The sequence below is a fragment of the Branchiostoma lanceolatum genome, chromosome 1, assembly GCF_035083965.1.
Source record: "Branchiostoma lanceolatum isolate klBraLanc5 chromosome 1, klBraLanc5.hap2, whole genome shotgun sequence".
Lineage (NCBI taxonomy): Eukaryota > Metazoa > Chordata > Leptocardii > Amphioxiformes > Branchiostomatidae > Branchiostoma > Branchiostoma lanceolatum.
The window spans coordinates 11,720,732-11,741,528 of NC_089722.1; the positions used below are offsets into that span (position 1 = coordinate 11,720,732).

The following is a 20,797-nucleotide window of genomic DNA, read 5'->3' on the forward strand; positions in this document are numbered from 1 at the left end:
ACATTCTGGGGAGAAGCCCCCTTCCTAGTCCCAGACGACCTTACACGGTTATATAAGGCTTGCGCACACCGGCTGGGGACTTCCTCTTTTGTCTTTCCAGTCATGAACGCAGTCCGCTAGCTTTACTTGACAAGATTTTACACGAACAAAGCCGCTTTCTTCACTATTCACTCAATTTGGTGGAAAATTGCCGAATGTAGATTGTTCAGGTAACGTTATCAGTTGATGGTTATAAAGTTACTTAAACTCTCTTAGGGGAGAGTGCCGACAGAAAACGGGGCAAATGATAAAAAGGTTCACAATCTTCTCCACCAACCTCTGCCTAGAGAGTAAAGTATGGTACTACTCTGTCTTGTTTTGTATTTTGCAATAAAAACTTATACTACGGAGCCGACATAATCAGATTCGAAGACAGCGATCCCGAACTTGATAGAAACTATAGATGACCAGTCAGGCAATATCAGCACATTTCTATCAGTTGCTATTATTCAAAAACATATACTACCCTGGACAAGTCAAACGACAAGACGTACAAAAGAAGAACAAAACCATGCCCCCGCCACACATCTGCTTGACGTGAACAGGGGGCGTGGCCTGGGACGTAACGCATGCGGCTAAAGGTCATCGTTCACTGGGTCAAAAAGAGTTCACCAGGCAAAAGGTGAGAAGTGTGACGATCACATGCACGGCTAAGGTTTATTTCTATTATAAACCTCAGTGAAATGGTGCAATAGTCTGTCTCATGTTGTTGTATGGTGTTAAATATGTAGCGATTTGACCGTAAATCTCAGTGACGTAAAAAAAAAACAGTGGCGATTTGAACGTAACGTTAAAGTTTTACTAAAAAAAGAGTGTGCACTGTCTGAGGGAGGGGGGCATTTGTTTACTCATGCATTAGACGATTAGTACATGTAACGACTGGTAGATGTATAACCGTGAGACTAACTGTTCTGAAATTATGTTAGATTTGCTTGATAGCTACCAGGTCTGACATTTTCCGATGATGTTGAATGTGTCATTTACTCAAGGCCATTTTATATATATTTGTTCACGAGCTACTAGCAACTGAACACTATACAACTACAAGTATCTACGTTTAGCCTTCATTTCGTGTAAAAGTAAAGCTATGCCGTGGTGACTGTGACAGGACTTACTTTTACTTACTGTCTTGTATATAGGATATATATACAAGACAGCAAGTAAACTAAAAGTAAGCCCTGTAACCAAGGATGTTCTTATTTTAACCTCCTTGCTGTAACAGTCGCCACAGCTTGTAAAACTACTACATTTAACGTTAGCAAATAAAGATCATCATCATTTATATTTCCTGTATTTACAGTGTAAAAGTGTAAAACTGAGGCCTTATAACACCCTAAGGCCATGAGGAGGACAGGGACTGACTTGGACTGTCCAGCTGAAGTACTGCCATGTCGTTCCGTACACCCCAGCGACATGGCTACGCAGTGGAGTTCTCACCCTACTACCCCCAGCTGTTAGCCTGTGCCACATGTCAGTACTATGGCATAGCAGGTACGGCGGGCCGTTACTAGTAAGGTTACTGTTAACGTTAGTTACCTAACATTCTAAACAGTCATGCATTGCATAGCCTGGATGCCAGATTGTTCCCATGACCTACACAGACTCCTCAGCTCCAGGACCCCCATGCTCCCAAGGACATGTTGCCACAGCCCCCAGAATTAGACCCTGAGCCCTGGAAACGATCTAGCACACAGGCAAAGTATTACACTGCAGTAATCTTGTTGTTGCTGCCTTTTCCTCATAATGTGGTCTTGTGGTTAGGGTTGTTGACTTACAATCTACTGGTTCTGAGTTCATGTCCCTAGTACTAGTAGTTTATGTTATATTTTGCCCTTGGGAAAGGCACTCAACACTTATTTTCTCACTCAACTCAGGTGAAAACAAGTACTGTATTTAGCTTTGGTTAGGGACGTCCCTCGGATGGGACATAAAGAAGGAGGCCGCATATTTGAAGAGTGCCACAACTTGGGACTTAATTTTGCTGTAGGGGGGAATACTCAATAGCCAAGTAGGATGTAATTCAGAGCACATTTTTGTAGCATGATGAGTTTGCATTGAGTATCATTGAGACCTCACTGTAATTTTTCACCTAAAACTACTGCGAATATTTCACAATGTACAGTACATGTACGTTCATGTTGTCCCTGTCTCCTGTAGGAAGTGGGTCCCTGTACCTGCTGGAGTCCCTACCCCAGGGGGTCCGGCCGGTTCAGAAGTTTGACTGGAACGATGGACTGTTCGACGTCACATGGAGTGAGAACAATGAACATGTTCTGGTAAGGATATCTGTTAGCTTACACCAAGTAACGGTCACTTGAAAGGGAATGAGAATATTATCCAGAGACAATATAAGCTAAAGCCTGGGTGCCATCGTAGTTAGTTTTAGCCTGGAATCCAAACCTATTATAGCTCCCGAGTTGCAGAGAGGAGACTCGGGAGCTATAATAGGTTTGGATTCCAGGCTTAGTTAGTTTACTGGGCCTCACACACTTGCTCCATTGTAAGAGAGCGAGTATGGGAGCCCAGGGTAAACTAACTAGGATGGCACCCAGGCTGAAAAAAACAGGTTGATGAGTGGAAGTTCAAGTCATGGGAAGACTAGAATTTGAAAGGCTGAAATTACAAACAGGCAACGTTTCACACTCCTGGTTTAATTAACAAATTGACATAAACTCTGCCTGGTTCTGACATTCAGAAATCTTATCTCATTGTTCTGTGATTGATTGACAGGTAACAGCCTCCGGAGATGGCTCCATACAGATCTGGGACACAGCTCAACCAAAAGGTCCAATCAAATCTCTCCGTGAACACACCAAAGAGGTCTACGGTGTAGATTGGAGCCTTACTCGCGGGGAACAGTTTGTTCTCAGTGCATCGTGGGACCAGTCTGTGAAACTATGGGACCCCGCAGGAGACAAGTCAATAGCGACATTTCTTGGCCACCAACACGTTGTGTACAGTGCCATCTGGTCACCGCATATCCCATGCTGCTTTGCTTCCACTTCAGGTGACCACACGCTGCGCGTCTGGGACACAAGGAACCCACAGATCTCAAAACTGGTTCTGACCGCTCACGATGCAGAAGTCCTCAGCTGTGATTGGTGCAAATATGACGACAATATCATAGTAAGCGGCAGTGTGGACAGCACAATAAGAGGATGGGACATTCGAAGGCCTCAAAGCCCAATTTTCCAACTAGACGGCCACAAGTATGCAGTAAAGAGAGTCAAATGTTACCCGTTTGAGAGAAACGTTGTTGGTTCAAGTTCCTACGATTTTTCTGTGAAGATTTGGGACTTCAGTCGACCGCAGCCCTGTCTGGAAACGATAGAACATCACTCGGAGTTTGTGTACGGTTTTGACTTTAACCTGCACGTGCCAGGACAGGTGGCTGACTGTTCTTGGGATGAGTGGGTTAGGGTGTACACACCGAAGAGTATAACTCCTACATGACAGGAATTATTGTAACTGTTGCATTTTGATCATTTCTGTGAGCCACAAGTTCCCATGTAACAATCATAATATTATAAGAATAATTGTGATTGTTGCATTTTATCACTCCAATGCACCGCAAGTTCCTTTGTAACAATTACAATATCATGAACAAGTGTGATTGTTATAGCCGAGAATGTCCTAGTGCAGGTCCATAGTAGGTACATGTAATCATAATGAATCAAAATTCAGCACAAAACAAATTGAATATAAAACACAATAACATGCTTTTATTACCAGTTTCTTCCATATATACATCCTTCCAACCACGACATGTTCGAATATTTCCTACTAAAAAACAGTCAGCAATATAAAATGATATAAAACTTAACCACTCCTCACATCAACTGAATCTTTATCTCAAAACTTTCAATATGATATTTTTACGAATAAGCTGAATGATTTTCTACCTCTTCTACTGTTGTAGTTGAATCCATTGCTAAGTACACAAATTAGATGTAACAATTGTATCACAAAGTGAACTGAACGATTTTCAAACCACTATTAAAAGATTCAATCTCACAGAAAGTTTGTGGTATATCTTTTCCGCTATTTGAGGACAGCTGAAAAAGCAGACAGTATGATAATGATGTTGAAGTACAGACAATAGGGACAAATGAAATATCTATTGTAGAGGGAGATAATGTTAGAAAGCACTTTTTCTGAAATACAAAATGTAAACGTGTACAGAGAGTAAAGCATGTGTATGAAATTCATGATAGTGTAAGTCTTTACAATATATACATGTATGCAAAATATTCAACTGAGGAAAATGTTGGTGTTATTTTTGAGTTGAGTGTGAGGTAAGACCAACCCAAATGTTAAAAGTGTGACACAGATATAGAGTTAAAGTAATTATTTCTACAAAATCTTCTCTAAAAGTACACATGGTTGGCAAGAAAATTGAGAACAAGTTTGCGTGTAGTTTCACCTTTATATAAAATACTCCCCTATTCTTTTGTTCTAGTCACTACATGTACATATCAAAAATAAAAGAATCACTTTCTTGTATGGTCACACCATTTTCCTTTCTTTGGTTCCTGCATTTTGTGAAATTACATCAGATTGGAAAAACATGGAAACAGTACCCAAGAAAAAAGTCTGACAGGCACATAGTTAAGGAGTGCATAGAGTAACATCCTTGTTTTTATCTCAGAACACTTTTTCAATTTGCTTTTTTGCCTCATTTATGTAACATTACATGCAGGTATCAACAATCTAATTGACTAAATTGGTGTGACCAATTACATTCATATCAACTGTTTCATACACACTATTATGTGTCTTACATGTTAAGTTGTTAAAACTCTACCCAACATCATTCACCACATCAGAGCACGCTCTTGTTGGGCTGGTAACCGTAGTCAACGTCTTCGGGAAGGTCATGAAGGTTCCTCACAACGGTTTGTGGAAGGCTGGCGGCGCCGGCCGACTCCAGACGCATGGACCGCCGTACTGGGGACATCACAACATCAGTGCCCATGTAGTCTCTGATAGGTGGGGAAAGGACACACTTAAGTAAGTACCTGTTGATCTGAACATTCATAAGCACAACTCTACATTGACTGACATACTTGAGTAACCACTTAGTCTCTATAAAATGCAGAAGCCAAAACAGAAGGTACAAGTCTTATTGATACTGGTCACAATCCAAGTTTGGAAAAAAGCCAAAGAAGAGCCTTTCTGGTACTATAGGTGTCATTGTGACAGCACTGAGAAAATGCTATTGGTCTCATTCACATGTCAAGCACAGTTCCCGAGAAGACTTAGGTACAACGGTCCAAATCAGGTACAGTATAACTATAAGAAACACAATGAAAGGGTGGAGGGTAAAGCTGGATACCTTACCAAACTGAATGCAAAGTTTCTGTTCTATGTACAAATAGTGAAAAATCTGAGAGAAGCAAATAAAAAGATGCTGATGTGGAAGAAAGCTTCAAATTGGTAGTACCTCATTTTCTTGGAGGGGGTGATGGCAGCAAATCTAACAGCTGTGCCTGCTGTTTCCTCATCCTCACTGCTGCTTTGTTTCTTCACTAAACAGAAAAAAAACAGAAATCAAACAATCATTGACCTTTATATAAAATCAAATAAACTACAAAAGTCAAATAGAACCTGAATGTTCTCTGATTGGTTTCTTCTGATATAATACTAGGATTGGTGAAAGATGTTGTTTGGTGATCAGTGATTGGTGAATATCTTAGATTTAGTAGTTCAAACTGACTAATAAATCCTGATTGGAGGATGATGTTGTCTGGTGTTTACTGATTGGTGAATCTTATTATTAGTTCAAACTGACAACATCCTGAATCCTGATTGGTGGACGATGTTGTTTGGTGATCACTGATTGGTGGATCTCATCTCAAACTGACCTCTGATTGGTGGATCAGGAGAGAAGCCCATGAGGTTGATGGTTGGGTCCTCCTCCTCTTCATCAGAGCTGAGGCTGGACCGGTACGTCCCGACTCCTCCCTCTGTGCCCCTGATGGGGTTCTGGTCTGGAGGGGTGAAGCCAATGTCCATCGTGTCCTTCACAACAACAACAACAAAAATCAGGAGACAATACTGGAAACTTACAATCTAAAATCTCCTAGTATACAGATTTTTGGTTGAACATCACCTAAAATGTATTGTTTTGATATGCTAGACATAAAGACACACATGATATGAATAGAAACATGATCTTTTGAAATGATTTGGAAAAAACTGCGCTGACTACATTAAGTGGTATGCAGTGGGCTAGTTTGGGGTTTAAATCCTGGATGTAAAACTTCTTTGGCCCACATGAACACTGCCAGCAGGAGGTTCACTCCTTTTTAAACCCCATGTTGAAGGACAGTCACACCTGAACAAGTCCTTTTTGTATTCTACATAAGGACCACCTTGCATATGTGACCACATTGACACAAGCATTAAGAATCCTGTATAGACTCTAATGACCACCTGTCCACTTAGACTTAGAGATTTTCTTGGGCAGTTTTGACTTAAGTTTTCTCAGTTGGACTGTACCTCTTGTCTTGAGGGGTTCATGTTGAGACTGGCCAGCAGGGTGGCTGGCGTGGCACAGGCTGGCTTGTCTAACACTGCGGAGGTGAGAGGGGAGAGCACAGGCTCCTCTGTAGCCAGTCTGGTCTTGAACATGTTAGGAGCTGGGGAAGAAAACAAGAAGGTACTTTAGAACTTGTTTCAAGGACTTTGTCTGGACTCAGTGTCTCTCTGCTGCTGAGTATATTGCCTAGATCGAGTGTCCATGATGAATTCAAAGTTAAGTACATTGCATCTTTATAACTAATCATACATATTATAGAAATACAGAAACAAGAGACCAAAGCACATTCCTGAAAATTTACTGTTTTTTCAACCAATACACAGCAATGAATGACACTTAAACTTTTAAGTGCCCATGACTTCTATGCCTTGATAAAAAGACCATTCCCTGAACTAAGGACAACTAGAACCACAAATGGAAGACATACCTGGAGTCTTAGGAAGAGGCTTGGCAAGACAGCCTTCCTCCGGTGGAGACACAAAGTTGACCATGCTCTTCCTGGCCACTCTCCTGGCCGGAGTCTTAACCTTGGTGTGACCTTCCTGGTCAAACATGGTGGCCAGGCTGCGCTTCATGGGGCTGTGCATCTCCGCGTCAGACGTGTTGGTCAATTCCGTCTCCATAGGCTCGGGAACTTCTGTGCTGCTGTCATGTGACTCAGGTACGCCAGTGTCGCTGTTGTCAACAGCGGAGGATGTGGGCATCAGGAACATGCTGAAGGACTGTTTCCTCTCCTTAGCAAAAATTAAGCAAAGAACAAGAAATGGTCATACCTTGAAGTACAGGAGTTATCAACACAGCATTGATGTCTTCAAAGATTTGTATTTCCCTAGAACTACAATTATACAGTGGAACTTGTTGTAACCTAGTACAGAAGGGGTATCCACACCAGAGAGTTTAGACAATGCTTGCAGCTACATGTGCAAAGGTATGCCAACGAAATCATCAACATGAAAGGAATCAAATACACAAAATGCTTTCCAATGTCTGTCAAATGTCTGTCATTTATCATACCATGACAAACAGGGCAATAGAACATATATAACATCTGGTCTAAATCATACTTTACAATATTTTCCAATGTACCATTCTGATGTTTCCTGCATTGTTGTGGCTAACTTTCATCAGAAATACATTGTGTCAGTTTTGCATTTTCCAGCTTGCTAAAACTAAGTAAAAGTAAAAAGCAAAACACAGCTATTGCCTGTCAAACTAACCTCTCCTTGCTGGGGCATTTCCGTTGTTATAGCAACAACCCCGTGTTCCACGAAATCTTCTGTGTCGACATCCTCTGTGAGCTCTGACCTCTCCCCAATCGGGCTATGTAGTTTTACAGGCGTCCCTATCACTACAAGTTCTCTTGTTGCCATGGCATCAGGTGTGTCTTCAAGGATCGGCGCTGTGATTGGCTGAGGGGTAAGTCTGCCAGACCGCCGTGGACCAGCCGACGATGGGGTCTTGTTGATTGTCTCCATGGCAACAGGAGATTGTTTGTTTCCTGTATGGTATTCCGAATATTCAAATTAAATGATACTGTACAATACTGTAAATGCAAAAATGTTTGCGGTGATTTTATGTTCGCGGTTTTCGCGGTGAACTCTTTACCACGAATTTAAAACCACCCAAAAAGCTGTTCCATTGTGTGACTGTAGCACTATTATTGTTTCAAATGCGACCTCAAAACCACCGCGAACACTCCATTTTCTCCCTAACACGAAATCAAATCCCCGCAAACATTTCTGCATGTACAGTATTACGGTCAAACCTATCTATAGTCTACAGTAGTGTGCATTCAAGGGCTATTTTTGACTTGCTTCCCACTTTATAATGTGACAAATGCTCTATAGACAAAGGTAAAATAAATATACATGGCATTTACTATCTACCTCAGTGTGGACATATTCATGGTCAGATTCAAGATGATATTACCTTTTCCCTGCTGTCTATAACTGATACAAACTTGGTACCAAAGCCAAAGGGCTACTTTAGGCAGGCTGAAGGTTATCACATAAAGGCCAACAGACAAAAAGCAAAACAACTACATTGAACATGAACTATAAGTTGAGTACAACGCCGCTTTGTCTGTTTGTATTTAAATCTGTCCTACCTGGCGTGTGTGTGAGAGCCTGGATCAGCTGACTGACAGGTTTGGGTGTGAGGCGGTTTGATCGGCGGCGCATCTGGGGGTCCATGGTTCTGGACAGTCTCCTGTCCTCACTTGTAGCATTCAGCACCTTCAGCGGGGTGCCAGCTGGGGGACAACAAAAGTAGACACAGAAACATCATTGTCAGGGCTCAAAATACCCACATGCAGAAATAGTCTATGTCATGCAATTTTGCATGTGTAAAAAATCTCTGCATCCCAAGACTTGCCTTTTGCTATCTCTCTCATTTCCAGAATAATCATACCAGCACATTCATTTCTTACCGCCTCATAATCCTTTGTAACAAGTTGATTCCTTCCTTGTTAGCTGTATATAGGAACACACAATTCATCATAAATAGGAGCTTTGGACGTAAAGTTAACGTTAGATGTAGAAGAAGTTAGACCAATTGTGTATACTTGTATATGTTTTAATGATGTTAATCATTTTAGCAAAATGAACTCCAGCAAATGTCCTTTTTGCAGTGATAAATCAAAAAACTACTCTACAAATTACAATCATAACATGGCCTCTGACCTCTGCAGTGAAACTGTGGTGTCTTGGCTGGACTGTTGACTTTGAAGAACCCTCCGTCAAAGGTCACCGTTTCCTCTGTGACCTTGGCCTCCTCCTTCTGTTCCTTCTGCTCCTTGTTAGCCATCATGGCAGCCTTCATGGCCGCCTTAGCCTCCGCCAGCCTCTTCCTGGCTGCTTCTCGGTCCTTACTGCTCTTTACTGCAGGCTTCTTAATGGGTTTCTGAAATATCATCAAAAAATGGTGTGTTACTGTAAATCCACTTGTTTTCGCAGGGACTTCAATTTGCAGCAGTGAAAGGAGGCTTTTGCCGTGTTTACATTTCATGGTTGAAGCAATTCTGTGGTACAGAGGAAATAGTACAAAACACATATTTGTGGTGTCGTGATTTTGCAGGAAGAGGTCATTGTAAAAATAAAACCACTGCAAACATTTAAAGATTTGCAGTAGTCTAACGCTAGGTTTCTGCAAAATGTTATCACAGACTGAAATAACATTTACAGATCATGAGTTAGATACAGTTCAGAAGGTGTACTAGTTCCAAATTCATTCCTTGACTAGGCGCCACACCTTTATCAAGCAGATTTATTTTCACAATTCAAAGGCTGTGTGCAAAAAAAATAAGACACAATGGTGTAAGGAACATTTGAATATAGATATTAAATAAGACCCTTCTATAAACCTATAAGACAGTTCAATGAAAAGCAGTACCTTGACGATCTTCTTCTTGACCTTGACAGGTTTTTTGACCTCCTCTGGCTCCCAGTTCCTGGCCTTCAACTTCTCAAGATCATCAAACTTCTTATCAACATCCTCAACCTGAAAACATGGAATTTGATTTTAATTCAACATTAGACAAAACTAAAATTTCGATAGTATTGAAGTCTACCAATACACATTTAAATGTTGCATATTGTTCAGTTACCAGAGTCTTCGGCTAGTTGGGTTAGCCCTTTTTCTACAGCCGAATAAATAAATAAATAAAATCAACTCAAAGGTTAGTTGAAACATAGATGAAACACTTAAAGATTTGCACAAGCAGATATTGGGGTGGTGGATTACAATGTTTTCAAACTGCCAGAGGCCTATGAGAGAAGCCTGCAGCTGGCTGTGGGAAAACCTTACAACCTTCCACCCAAACATCTAATTGGAGATCACAATTGATCATGACCCGGAAGTACACCCTGTCTGACCTGGAAGTAAACCATGTCCCAGAAGCCCTGCAGGTCCTGACAGGTTGTCTCCTTCTCGCCGGTGTTGAACTCACAGTTGTCCACCAGACCCGAGAACTGCTTGAAGCGCTGGTCCATCAGCAGTTGTGCCTGGCCGATGGTGGTCCTGATCTGACCTTGAACTGGATGAAAACATAACAGAAAGGTCATTATTTATCATGACATCTGTCAGTCTCGAAAGACCATGAAACTGTACCTTGTCAACCCTTGAGATATCTCCCTCTGTTGCTTTTCTTTTATAATCATTTCTCATGTGATGCAATTTCTAAAGTAGCTTGGTAAGCTTGTAAAGATATTCTTGCAAAAAAATGTGTTTTTCTTATACAAACTGGAAGAAAAACAAGTCAAATATCCTTAAAATCAAGTTCTAATAGCTACTATGAAAAATAACTGGAACGTACGAACAGAAGCAAATGTTATATTGTTATGACGAATTGTTTGGAAAAACTTGAGCCACACAGAAACAGACCAACCTTCCTCGGAGAGACCATCCTCAGTCACAACATCCTCCCACTTGCTGCACAGCACGGTCAGATGTTCTGCCTGGGACACAAGCAGCCGGCGGAAGTACGGAACATCGTGGGCCTCTGCTGTTCAAACAAGTAAAGCAGGCTTTAGAAACTTTCTAAAATTCAAAAGCTTGTGTTACATAATGCACTCTTTTTTCTATATAAAACTCAGTTAGTCTGGGTATGTTAACGTTGCAAGTGTTGGAACAAAGACTATACTTTAGGTCTTAAAGGAGTCCTAAACTCTAGTGGGGAGAGTTATTTTCCAATAGATGATAATGTTAGGAAGTAAACATGAGTACTTTTTACAGTATGTGATAAAGTACCCACTAGTACCGTGCGCATTAAAAATCATTCAGCATCTACCAAATTCCCCAGGTGACCCTCCAAACAACCTCAGCCTATGGCTCAATACAATGTGCCTGACAAGGACTGACAAAAGTTAGATTACAAAAAGAATGTCAGGGTGGTTAAGAAAAACTTGTCTTACTATGTGTTCTTTTATATCTTATTAACAATTTACCTTCTTCTTGTGCTTAACCACCCTCATTTATGCCGATAATATCCATGGTCAAATATGTATGTTAACGCATAGGGAATACATGGGTAGGGTCTGCAGGGGTTAGTAGGTATAATATTGTTTTAAAAAACACACCTTGTGTAATTCACCACAAGCAGAATTTTGTAAAAAAATCGGCTGATTATGTATTAATTGATACATAATCTAATGGAAAATAACACTGCCTTCTGGAGTTTAGTACTCCTTTAAAACCAAATACCATCAATTCAAAACTGAAAAAGCTTAAAGACTGTTATGACTTTTCTGATAGTGATAACAAGAAGAGCAAGAGCAAGTCACGTGGCAGTCTGTGCTCTGTATCTACCTGAAGCAGTCAAATTCATGAAATATTAACAAACAAAAAAATCCTATCAGCAGCAGTCTCTGCCCACTGTCACCAGCAAAGACCTTACCTTCATCCTCAGGTTGCATGTTGTCATCTGCAGGCTGGATGAGCCCGTTGATGTCTCCCACATGCATGCCGTCCTCCGCAGCTGCTGCCTTTTCATCTACAACAGCAGGAGTTTCCTCAGGTCCCTGAGTGAAGTCATCTGCGGGCTGGATGAGCTTGTTGGCATCTTTAACAGGCATGACGTCCTCTGCAGCCACAGCAGCAGGAGTACCATCATGTAGGGATGGAATCACCTGCTCTGGGGCATCTGACGATGGGTTGGCAGCTGGTGCATTGTGGGGTGTTTCCTGAACTGTTTCTTGGGAAACTTCCATCTCATGGACCTGGACGTCGTCTTGAAGAGTCTCAGCAGAAGCTGGCACCTCTGAGACGTCTTGTGCCTCTGGCATTGGCTCCTCCAGCGGGGCTTCAACTTGTTCAGCTTCCTCCTTTGGCTCAGCCTCTGTAAAGATGGGGGAAACAACAAGAAAATTTCTTACAAAAGGTATATAAAACTGCTGCAACAAACACTCTTGAAAATGTGTCAAAACTCAACTAGTTGTAAGGCATACATAGAAACTACATAGATCACAAACCTTCAGGCACAAGGGGTTCCCCATTGGCTGGCTCGTCTGCTGGGCCCTCACTGGCTTCCTTCTCTGTTTCCATGGCAATGGGAGCTGGCTCTGGCATGACTGGCTGTTCACTGGCTGTGTCCTCGTTGGCTGTCTCTTCTGTTGCCATGGGGATGGGAGCAGACTCTTCTTTGGTCTGAGTGTCAGTTGCCATAGCAACGGCTTCTGGCTCTTTATTGGTCTGATTTTCAATGGATGGCATCTCATTGGTTGGCTGTTCAGTTGCCATGGTGATGGGAGCCGCCTCGCTACCCTCAGCTCGTTTGCTGGTCCTCCTGCTTCTACGGGTGACAGACTTGGGCGTCGAGTGTCTGAAGAAAACGGAAATGACAAGATTGTATGCTTTTCACAAACCATGGACTCCATTTTATCAAAGACAGTCATCAAAAAATCTTGTTTCTTTAGAAAGAGGTTCAACAATAGGTGATAAAGCCCACAACCCAGTAACAAAATGTTGGAGCCCCTTACAAACTCTACTTCAAAGCTGCCCATGAAGACCACTCAGGTGACTGATAAAATCTGGTCTATGTAGACAGGTGGTCACTACAGGCAGGATTCTTAATGGTTGTGTCATTGGGAAAAATAAATAAGGGACCACCAAAAAGTGATCATTTACCAGGTGGTCCATATGTAGAAGTGGTCACCCGTTCAGGTACATCTTGACTGTTATAGTTTGAATTCAAGAATGAGCAAGATTACCCCCTTATTCTTACCTGTTATTTTTGGACACAACAGGTGAGTTGAGGAACGATCCGCCAACACCGGACCCTGGGAACAAGAATGCATCAGCCGATCTCGGGCTCATGGGAGTGAATGAGAAGGAAGGTAGGTGACTCGGTGCGTGGAAGGAGAATTCCGCTGGGGCAAATGAGGGTCCAGGGTTCGATTCCTGGGGGTAGGGGGAGAAAGTAGCACTGTTAGTTTGCACTGTACTCAAAGAGAATCTTGATCCACTTTTATCTAGTTTTCTGCATGTTTGTAGCATTTATCTAGCAAGGACAGGTGCTACGTACAGCTAGTATAGCTGGGCTTGAAATACTTTTTTCTGCATACCTGTACCAGTGCAGTAACCTTCACCAGATAAATTTCTTTCCCTTTTAGTCCATCAAAAACAAAGTTTTGAGGAATCCCTGTAAGTACTATTTCTAAAGCAGTATATGTATAAATGATATTTGTAAAATTGATTTTTTTACACATTGATAGACTGTATGATATGGATTGTAACAGATAGAATGAAATCTTATTTTATGGACAAAAATAGCAAGGTAGTCACATGTGAATAAACTTACCTGTGGTTCTCCCCTCTGATTGGACACTGTGGTGACCTTGCTGAGGCTGAAGTCAAAGTTCACAGGTTGAGGGTCATCATCAAGGCCGTCGTCCATGGTCCTGTGGTTAGCTGCGGGCTCTTTGGGAACAGGGAGGTTGGCATGTTTGTCGAACACTTGCTGACTCAGCACAATCAATAAAGAAATCAAGCATTGTCATGTGACACCATCACTGTGTCCACTTCCATGTTGTTGTCCTATTCGTATTTCACATTTTCAGTCAATCAGAAACCTTTTGACCCTCTGAAATATCTAGAGTTCAAAGAAGAAACTGTGAGAAGAAATATTCACAAGCCTGCGATATAACACTGAATTGCTGTGCTTGCTTGAGCTACGATCCACTGAAATGCAAATAGGGGCACAAAAGTGGGGGCCAAATTTCGAGTAATATGAAGGAAATTGCAGTGCAGAGGTCACTGGTAGAGGTGACAATATATTAGCCACACCTGCCAGTCCCTGAGCCTCACTCTTGGCTCGTGCCCGAGTAACTCTCGTCGGTTCAGCCTGCTTGGCGGCGGCTGCTCCACTGGCGGCACGCTTCTTCATAGGTGCAGGCTTGGGCTCTGGAAGGTCAGTGGTTAGGGGGAACAGTTTAAATTTCTCCTTGCCATTTCTGTTATGTCTACAACATCTAAGGCCATGTTGATTGGATTATATGGATGACATCCTCTGGGAACCCCAAAACTGATGCGAGCGTGCAAATTAAAAAAAGTTTCGCAAAAAAAAGTTGCCTTCATTATGAAATCTATGTGGTCAGGAAAGTTGAACAAATCACTAAACCACAGAGAAACGTATTCATTTTTGTTCTTTCACATCTTCTTCTTTGCCTTTGGCATTCTGCAACATAAGTACATATATCCATTTTCCGAAATATCTTTTTGAAATTGACGGCGTATATTTGCTCATTTTGTAGCTTCATTGCACGATTTACAGTATGGTAGAAAACTTCTTTTTTTTTGGAAATGGACAAAAATTGATGTGCTCACGGATGTCATCCATACAATCAAATCAACATGGCCTTATGGTCCCATAAAAGGAGCAGGTATGGCACCAGTCATCAGCCAAATTTAGACATTTTTTAAGATGTAAGTTATCTTTACAGCTGGCAGCCTCAAATGCTGTGGGCTAAGGAGAAAAACTCTTTTAGCCCTGTCAGGTGGCCTTTGTCGTACTGTCATTCTTCAAATGTTCACAGAGGCTTTAATTTGAGGTGACCACTTAACATGCAATCATGACATGTATTTTTCAAATTTCTGCTGTACTACAGAATTGTTTCAACCGCAAACTTGATCAAACACCACAAAAACCTCCTTTCCCTTGATACCATAAAGTTCATTACCAGCAAAAATAAATGAATTCAAAGTATTTCATGCTACAGCCCAGCTGTAAGAAATCCCCCTAATCATGAAGAAATATGTCTTACCGGTCTCCTTGGTGCTAGTGGCTCTCTTCCTTGTCTGGTGCTGCGGAGCCTCCTGCTTTCCCGCCGCCGTGCCGCTTGGAACACGCTGCCTCGTCGTACGCTTGGGAGGCTCTACCTCCTCCTTCTGATTGGCTGACGCGGCTCGTGACCTGGTGACCCTTCTAACCGGAGCGTCGGACTTGGGTTTCGCCTCCGTTTTGGCAGCGAGTCTGGCCGACACCCTCATGGGGCCAACTGGCTGCTGGGAAGGGAAGAAATGGTTACAGGGATCTCCCTAAAAAATGGAACGATGGTGCTCCCTCATCATACTCATTTTCAATGAATAGTAATAAAAAACAATAGTTTGTTTGTTTTTTCTTACTGAATATGACTTCTTTTAGTACAGGTATACAAAAATGAAGTTCAAGCCTTGGTATAATGTTGCTTCATTTGTGTAAGTTAACTTTAGCCCTTATACTTATTATTAATTAGGTCACTATTACTCTTGAACATTTTGGACTTTGAACAGTAACGTACTTGAACTTGAATTTGATTTGTGCCAGAATTTGTACCATACCCTGTAACAGATCCTAGTCATTGAGACTGACAGAGACAGCACTGTACCATGCAGCAAGAAAACACAAGAACCTTAGTTTTCTTCTTGTCTCCCTCAGCAGTAGACCAGGTGGGGGTGGGGTCATACTTGACGTGGCAGACTTTGAAGGTCCTGTTCTTGACCTTCTCTCTAGCGGCCAGTTTCTGCTTCAGCTCCTTCTCCTGCCTCCACTTCAACAGCATCTCCCGACGGTCGGGCTTCACTGCGTGCTTGGACACAGCAGCTAAAGCAACAGTAAAACATCAGGTACGTCAATGAAAGTTCAAGACATCCAGGTAGAAAATTACAAAATACAAAATAGATCAAGTAACTGTATAAATGCCTTATACTAAAGTTAAAGTCAGACGTTTCAAGGCAAAACAAGGCAAGACTTTTTTCTGCTAGATCCATTGCAGGTTTCTTTGTGACATCTTATTCCTTACCCTGTTCCTGATGGTCCTGTGAGATGTTCAGATCCACCTCCTTCAGGGGTGACATGTCATCGATCTTCCTGCGCCCCATCAGCTGATGGTCGCGGATGTTCCGTTGGTCGATGGAGCGACGGTGTGCCCTCAAGGCACGCTTGTCGATACCCCCATCCTTCTGCTTCTTGTATGCACCGGCATGGTTTGCCACTCGGGAACGTTCCATTCTCACTGGAGAGACAGGGCGGAAGGTATTGGTTGGTTGATCAAATCGAGCAGTACAACCACTATTGGGTTGGGTGTAAGAAAGTTTATGTCATACCTGGGTGGTGATAACGTTTGATAGAAGTGTTCTAGACTGATCTGTACTTTGCGGTATTTCACGGGCTCCTCTTGTATCCCACAGGCTTCTACTTGTATCACACGGGCTCCTATAAACTAATCAAGTGACCTACTCACTTTGCACCACATGAAGCCCTAATGTTAGATCAAATGCGAGAGTTTGGGCATTGAAATTGATGTTCTTATAATTTTTTTGTTGGGGACCACCATATTTTCTCAACTTCTGGCCCTTTTCGCATTGAAATGTGTGGGTTTTTTTTCAAATTCTTGGGCTGGTATGACAAATATATGCTTTCTGACAAAGACAGTCAAGTTGTCAACCCAACTGCTTAATTCTTCACTGTGTGTTAGAGGTTAAACTAACATAATTTTTAGATATATTACAAATCTTTTGACAAGGAAATGACGTCATCTGTATTATTATACATGTAGCTGGATAAACTTTCTACTCTTTGATTTATTTTGTAGAATGCATATACAGTCAAACCTGCCTAGGCGACCACCTTTTCAACGCGACCACCTGGCCATGGCGACCGCTTGTTTCTCGGTCCCGAAAATTTTCCCCATAGGCACAAGCATTAAGCTGCCTGCCCAAGGCGACCACCCGTCCAACGCGACCGCGACCGCCACGAATTGGGACCGCACAGAGCACAGTCCCTGCCCATGGCGGCCGCCTAATTTTCAAGCGTGTGGTGACCTCGGATCATTTTGCTGTCGGATTTCACGGAAATGTTTTCAAGACTTTGAAGGACAAAAATAAGGACAAAAATATACGGAATAGCAATGTTATAGCATCGATTCCTCCATGAAGTGTTTTAATAAAACGTTCCCCCTATAAACATTGTAAAGACAAATGTTTGTGATGTTGTTGTGCCTATCGTAATCTTATAGTTTACCGCAAACTCAGTTCGGTTTAAACTCAATTTTCAGAACGAATACGTAGTGCATGGCGTCAAAAAGTCAGATTTCACAGAAATCACTATCTATTTCTTGTATTTCCAACAAAAATGTGTCTGTGTCTTACTAAACTCCGCCGAAAAATGACTTCGCGGCGGGCAAAACATCGGGCGAGAAATGTTGTTCCTCGGTCCCGACGCCATCTTGGATTTGTGGCGGCCCGGATTTGGCGTACCGCTGACCTTTCTAAAACACGATGCTTTTGTGTATGAACATTTACGAATACTCTAGTTATTTATGAAAATTAATATTCTTATTTTTTTTTTATTTCCATGAATCTCACAAACCTTTATTGGACGCTGTGCGTTCTGCTGCACTGACTAATACCTTTCGATGCGGTCGCACAGAGCTTGGCGGCGTGACGAAATCACACCGTTCCGTTTTCATCTTTAGTTGTCAGATCGAAAACTTTTTGCCCCTTTTATCCAGCGGTCGGCGCCCCAAAAAAAGGCTGCGGCCAGCAGGTGTTTTCTAGGGATTTGTCTTTGGCCTTAAAACTTCGATGATGTGCGTGTGTGTGTGTATTATTCAATGTAACGTGTGAATGCGGGAGGGCGCTGCGAGGCATCGATTTGTAGCCATTGTTTTGTAGTCAAAATTATGACGAAAATTTGTTCACGATGTAGCGGTATACAATTATTACAACGATAACGGAAAATGTAATTTTTGTAGGATCTTTCTGTCAATGAGAATTGAACCTGGCGGGGGTCGCGCTGTCTAAATTCACATAATTTTCCATCCATTTACGTTCTGTATTTGAAAACCTCAACCTGGAAACATGTGAGTGGAATCCTCTTCATGGCGACCACCTGTCCATCGCGACCGTTTTTGCTCGGTCCGCCGGGTGGTCGCCTTGGGCAGGTTTGACTGTATAATGTGTACCTGGATCATGTGGATGTCTAAGCTCAATATAGACACACACACACGTATCTTCCTTTTTGCGTTTCGGCGCCTTCGCGCCGGAACGCAATGTCCTGGCTTTTACCTTCGATGCATGCATAGCGCATGCAGGATGCTTCGATCAAGGCTCGATGCATGCTGTTTGGTTCAACACTGTGTCGCACACCAGAAGACCTTATATGGCAATACGTTCCCAAATCCTTGTATAGCCGTTGCCTTATATGGCAAGGGAGCACGAAAAGGCAGGCAGGCTAGATTTGCATGACACACAGGAGGGCGACCGCATGTAACTGCTACAACTGTTCGGAAATATCATTGCATTGTGGTTTCGGACTTTGATATCCTGAAAAATGACCATATTACATCTATTCCACAAGATTGCAGAAGAAAAAAAATGATTTCGTCAAGAAAACGACCAAAAATCGACATAAATGATACCATATAGTGAGGTTATAGCATTACGTACAGAGAGACGGGTTACGTACCGCAGCTTAGCCCATCTGGCAACGCGAAGCACTTCGGACCTAGAAGATCCGGGTTCGTGTCCGTGCATGGATTTTTTTTTCTTTTTAGATATTGAATATCAAAAATATATATTGATATTATATTAATCTATCAATATCATATTTATGAATATCATTTTTTCATTTTTTTCATTAATAAATAAAGAAATATTTTATATTTGTTATTTTTAAATATTCATTTAATATATACAAGGCCTTTGTCTTATGAACAGGACTTCATAGATTCCAAACCCGGCATTCGAATTTTTCTGTTCATTGTAATGGAAAATACCGTGCAGCGGCTCCTATGCGCGGTAAGATGATTCTTGCAAAACACTCGCCACTAAACTTCTATCCCCGATGTAAACAGAGGCTCTTGATGTTGTTTGCAAAACAGCGATCCTTTGTTACAGTAGCAAATGCTCCATTGTTCAGTATCGACTTCATTCAGACAACACGGACGTGGAAAGTGGCGCCGCTCGGCACAAAACTATGGGAATTTTCATGAATTTTAGCAAAATTACCCAGGAAAATAAGGAAGAAATGTTGTAAATACGGAAACCAGAATAATACGGATGAGGTAGCTGTTGATTTGTTTGACATTTGGTAGTCATTTTAGATAGAACCTTAGCTGTTATGAACTTCTATTTCACTTAATTACCATAGTGCTGATGATTCAATGGTGCTTTTTCAAATTTTATGTTTTATTGCGTGCCATGTACATAATTACATTGATAGCTTTTATAATGAGCCTATTGTACATTTTACAAATAAGTACAAGTTGTAGGCCAAGACCAGCTTTTTCAAAAGCACTTAAGTTAAGTGACGTAACTTCAAAATTGCTTTCCCCAATCTGCCTTTCTCTATTAAAACAGTACTCATTTCCCAAAATGACAATTCTTCTTATAGACTGAACAGCCCTTGAGTGACTTTCTCTGGCAGATTTTACTTCAAGTAAAGGGACACTCATAAACGTAGCCGAAACGCCAGCTTTTTTGAAAAGCTCTTGTTTTTTAATGGTATTATTTCAAGTCTAACTCTAAGGTCTGTTATGGTCACCCCAATTTCGAATTCTAACACAGTTGGTTTCTCATGTAAAAGTTCCACTTAACTTCTTCTTCATCTTCTTAAATCACACGTTTATGCTTGTCTGATTGTCAAAATGAAAAGCGGGCAGAAAAGGCGAGGAAATAACAAACGCGTCACGGCTATCATGGCAGACTGAAAAATTATCCTTGATTTCACCACTTCACAGACACTCACCGTTTCTTCTCTTCGTCTGCTCTGAAAAATCAGCTTGAAATCCAAATCTTGACCTTCGTCGGTAGTCTTAGACGCCCAGTTTACACCAATGTACTTTTGAATCCCTAAACTATTGAAACAATCTAAAATTCTGAGCGCATGAAATCTTCAGCTCCAGCCTCGTCGACCCTTCTGGTGGAAACTGAAAATTTAAATCTCACACGGTTTAATCTGATTGGTCGAGAAAGATACGCATGCGCAATTTTACTTTTAAGAAACGCCGACTAGTGACCATTATTTGAAGCACACCCTTCGCGCCATGGATCAAAAGCGGCCTCTAGCACTTTGTATCAGAACAGCAAGTAAAAATACAAGACAGCATCAAAGCATCAAATTTAATCGTTATCATTTCAACAATCCTTCAGGTTATTTTTGCTATGTAACCTATCCATTGTTATTTTTGTTGTAATTAAATTAAATTTTTTATGAAATTAATTGAATTTTTTTGAAACATACTT

General features: G+C 41.6%; 2 protein-coding genes across 5 annotated transcripts; one reads left to right on the forward strand and one right to left on the reverse strand.

Moving 5' to 3' along the window:
* The first annotated feature begins 643 nt into the window (after positions 1–643).
* Positions 644–4,055, forward strand: LOC136434470 (peroxisomal targeting signal 2 receptor-like). Of its 2 annotated transcripts, none has more exons than XM_066427294.1 (4): positions 644–661; positions 1,340–1,530; positions 2,197–2,315; positions 2,770–4,055. In XM_066427294.1, exons 2-4 carry the CDS (start codon positions 1,428–1,430, stop codon positions 3,490–3,492), a joined length of 945 nt encoding a protein of 314 aa, XP_066283391.1. In that variant the 5' UTR covers positions 644–661; positions 1,340–1,427; the 3' UTR covers positions 3,493–4,055. The 2 variants fall into 2 exon arrangements, with proteins under 2 accessions (XP_066283391.1, XP_066283382.1); XM_066427285.1 differs by lacking the exon at positions 644–661 and adding an exon at positions 676–694.
* Positions 3,735–20,492, reverse strand: LOC136434452 (microtubule-associated protein futsch-like). Of its 3 annotated transcripts, none has more exons than XM_066427273.1 (20): positions 20,301–20,492; positions 16,354–16,566; positions 15,964–16,154; positions 15,337–15,574; positions 14,360–14,476; positions 13,875–13,993; positions 13,299–13,474; positions 12,547–12,896; positions 11,973–12,413; positions 10,965–11,081; positions 10,453–10,613; positions 9,971–10,078; positions 9,262–9,481; positions 8,688–8,831; positions 7,798–8,078; positions 7,008–7,314; positions 6,541–6,680; positions 5,904–6,060; positions 5,483–5,567; positions 3,735–5,021 (listed from the first exon to the last, which is right to left on the reverse strand). In XM_066427273.1, exons 2-20 carry the CDS (start codon positions 16,559–16,561, stop codon positions 4,862–4,864), a joined length of 3,720 nt encoding a protein of 1,239 aa, XP_066283370.1. In that variant the 5' UTR covers positions 16,562–16,566; positions 20,301–20,492; the 3' UTR covers positions 3,735–4,861. The 3 variants fall into 3 exon arrangements, with proteins under 3 accessions (XP_066283370.1, XP_066283361.1, XP_066283355.1); XM_066427264.1 differs by having other exon boundaries at positions 10,965–11,078; positions 15,337–15,577; XM_066427258.1 differs by having other exon boundaries at positions 15,337–15,577.
* Positions 20,493–20,797: the final 305 nt, after the last annotated feature.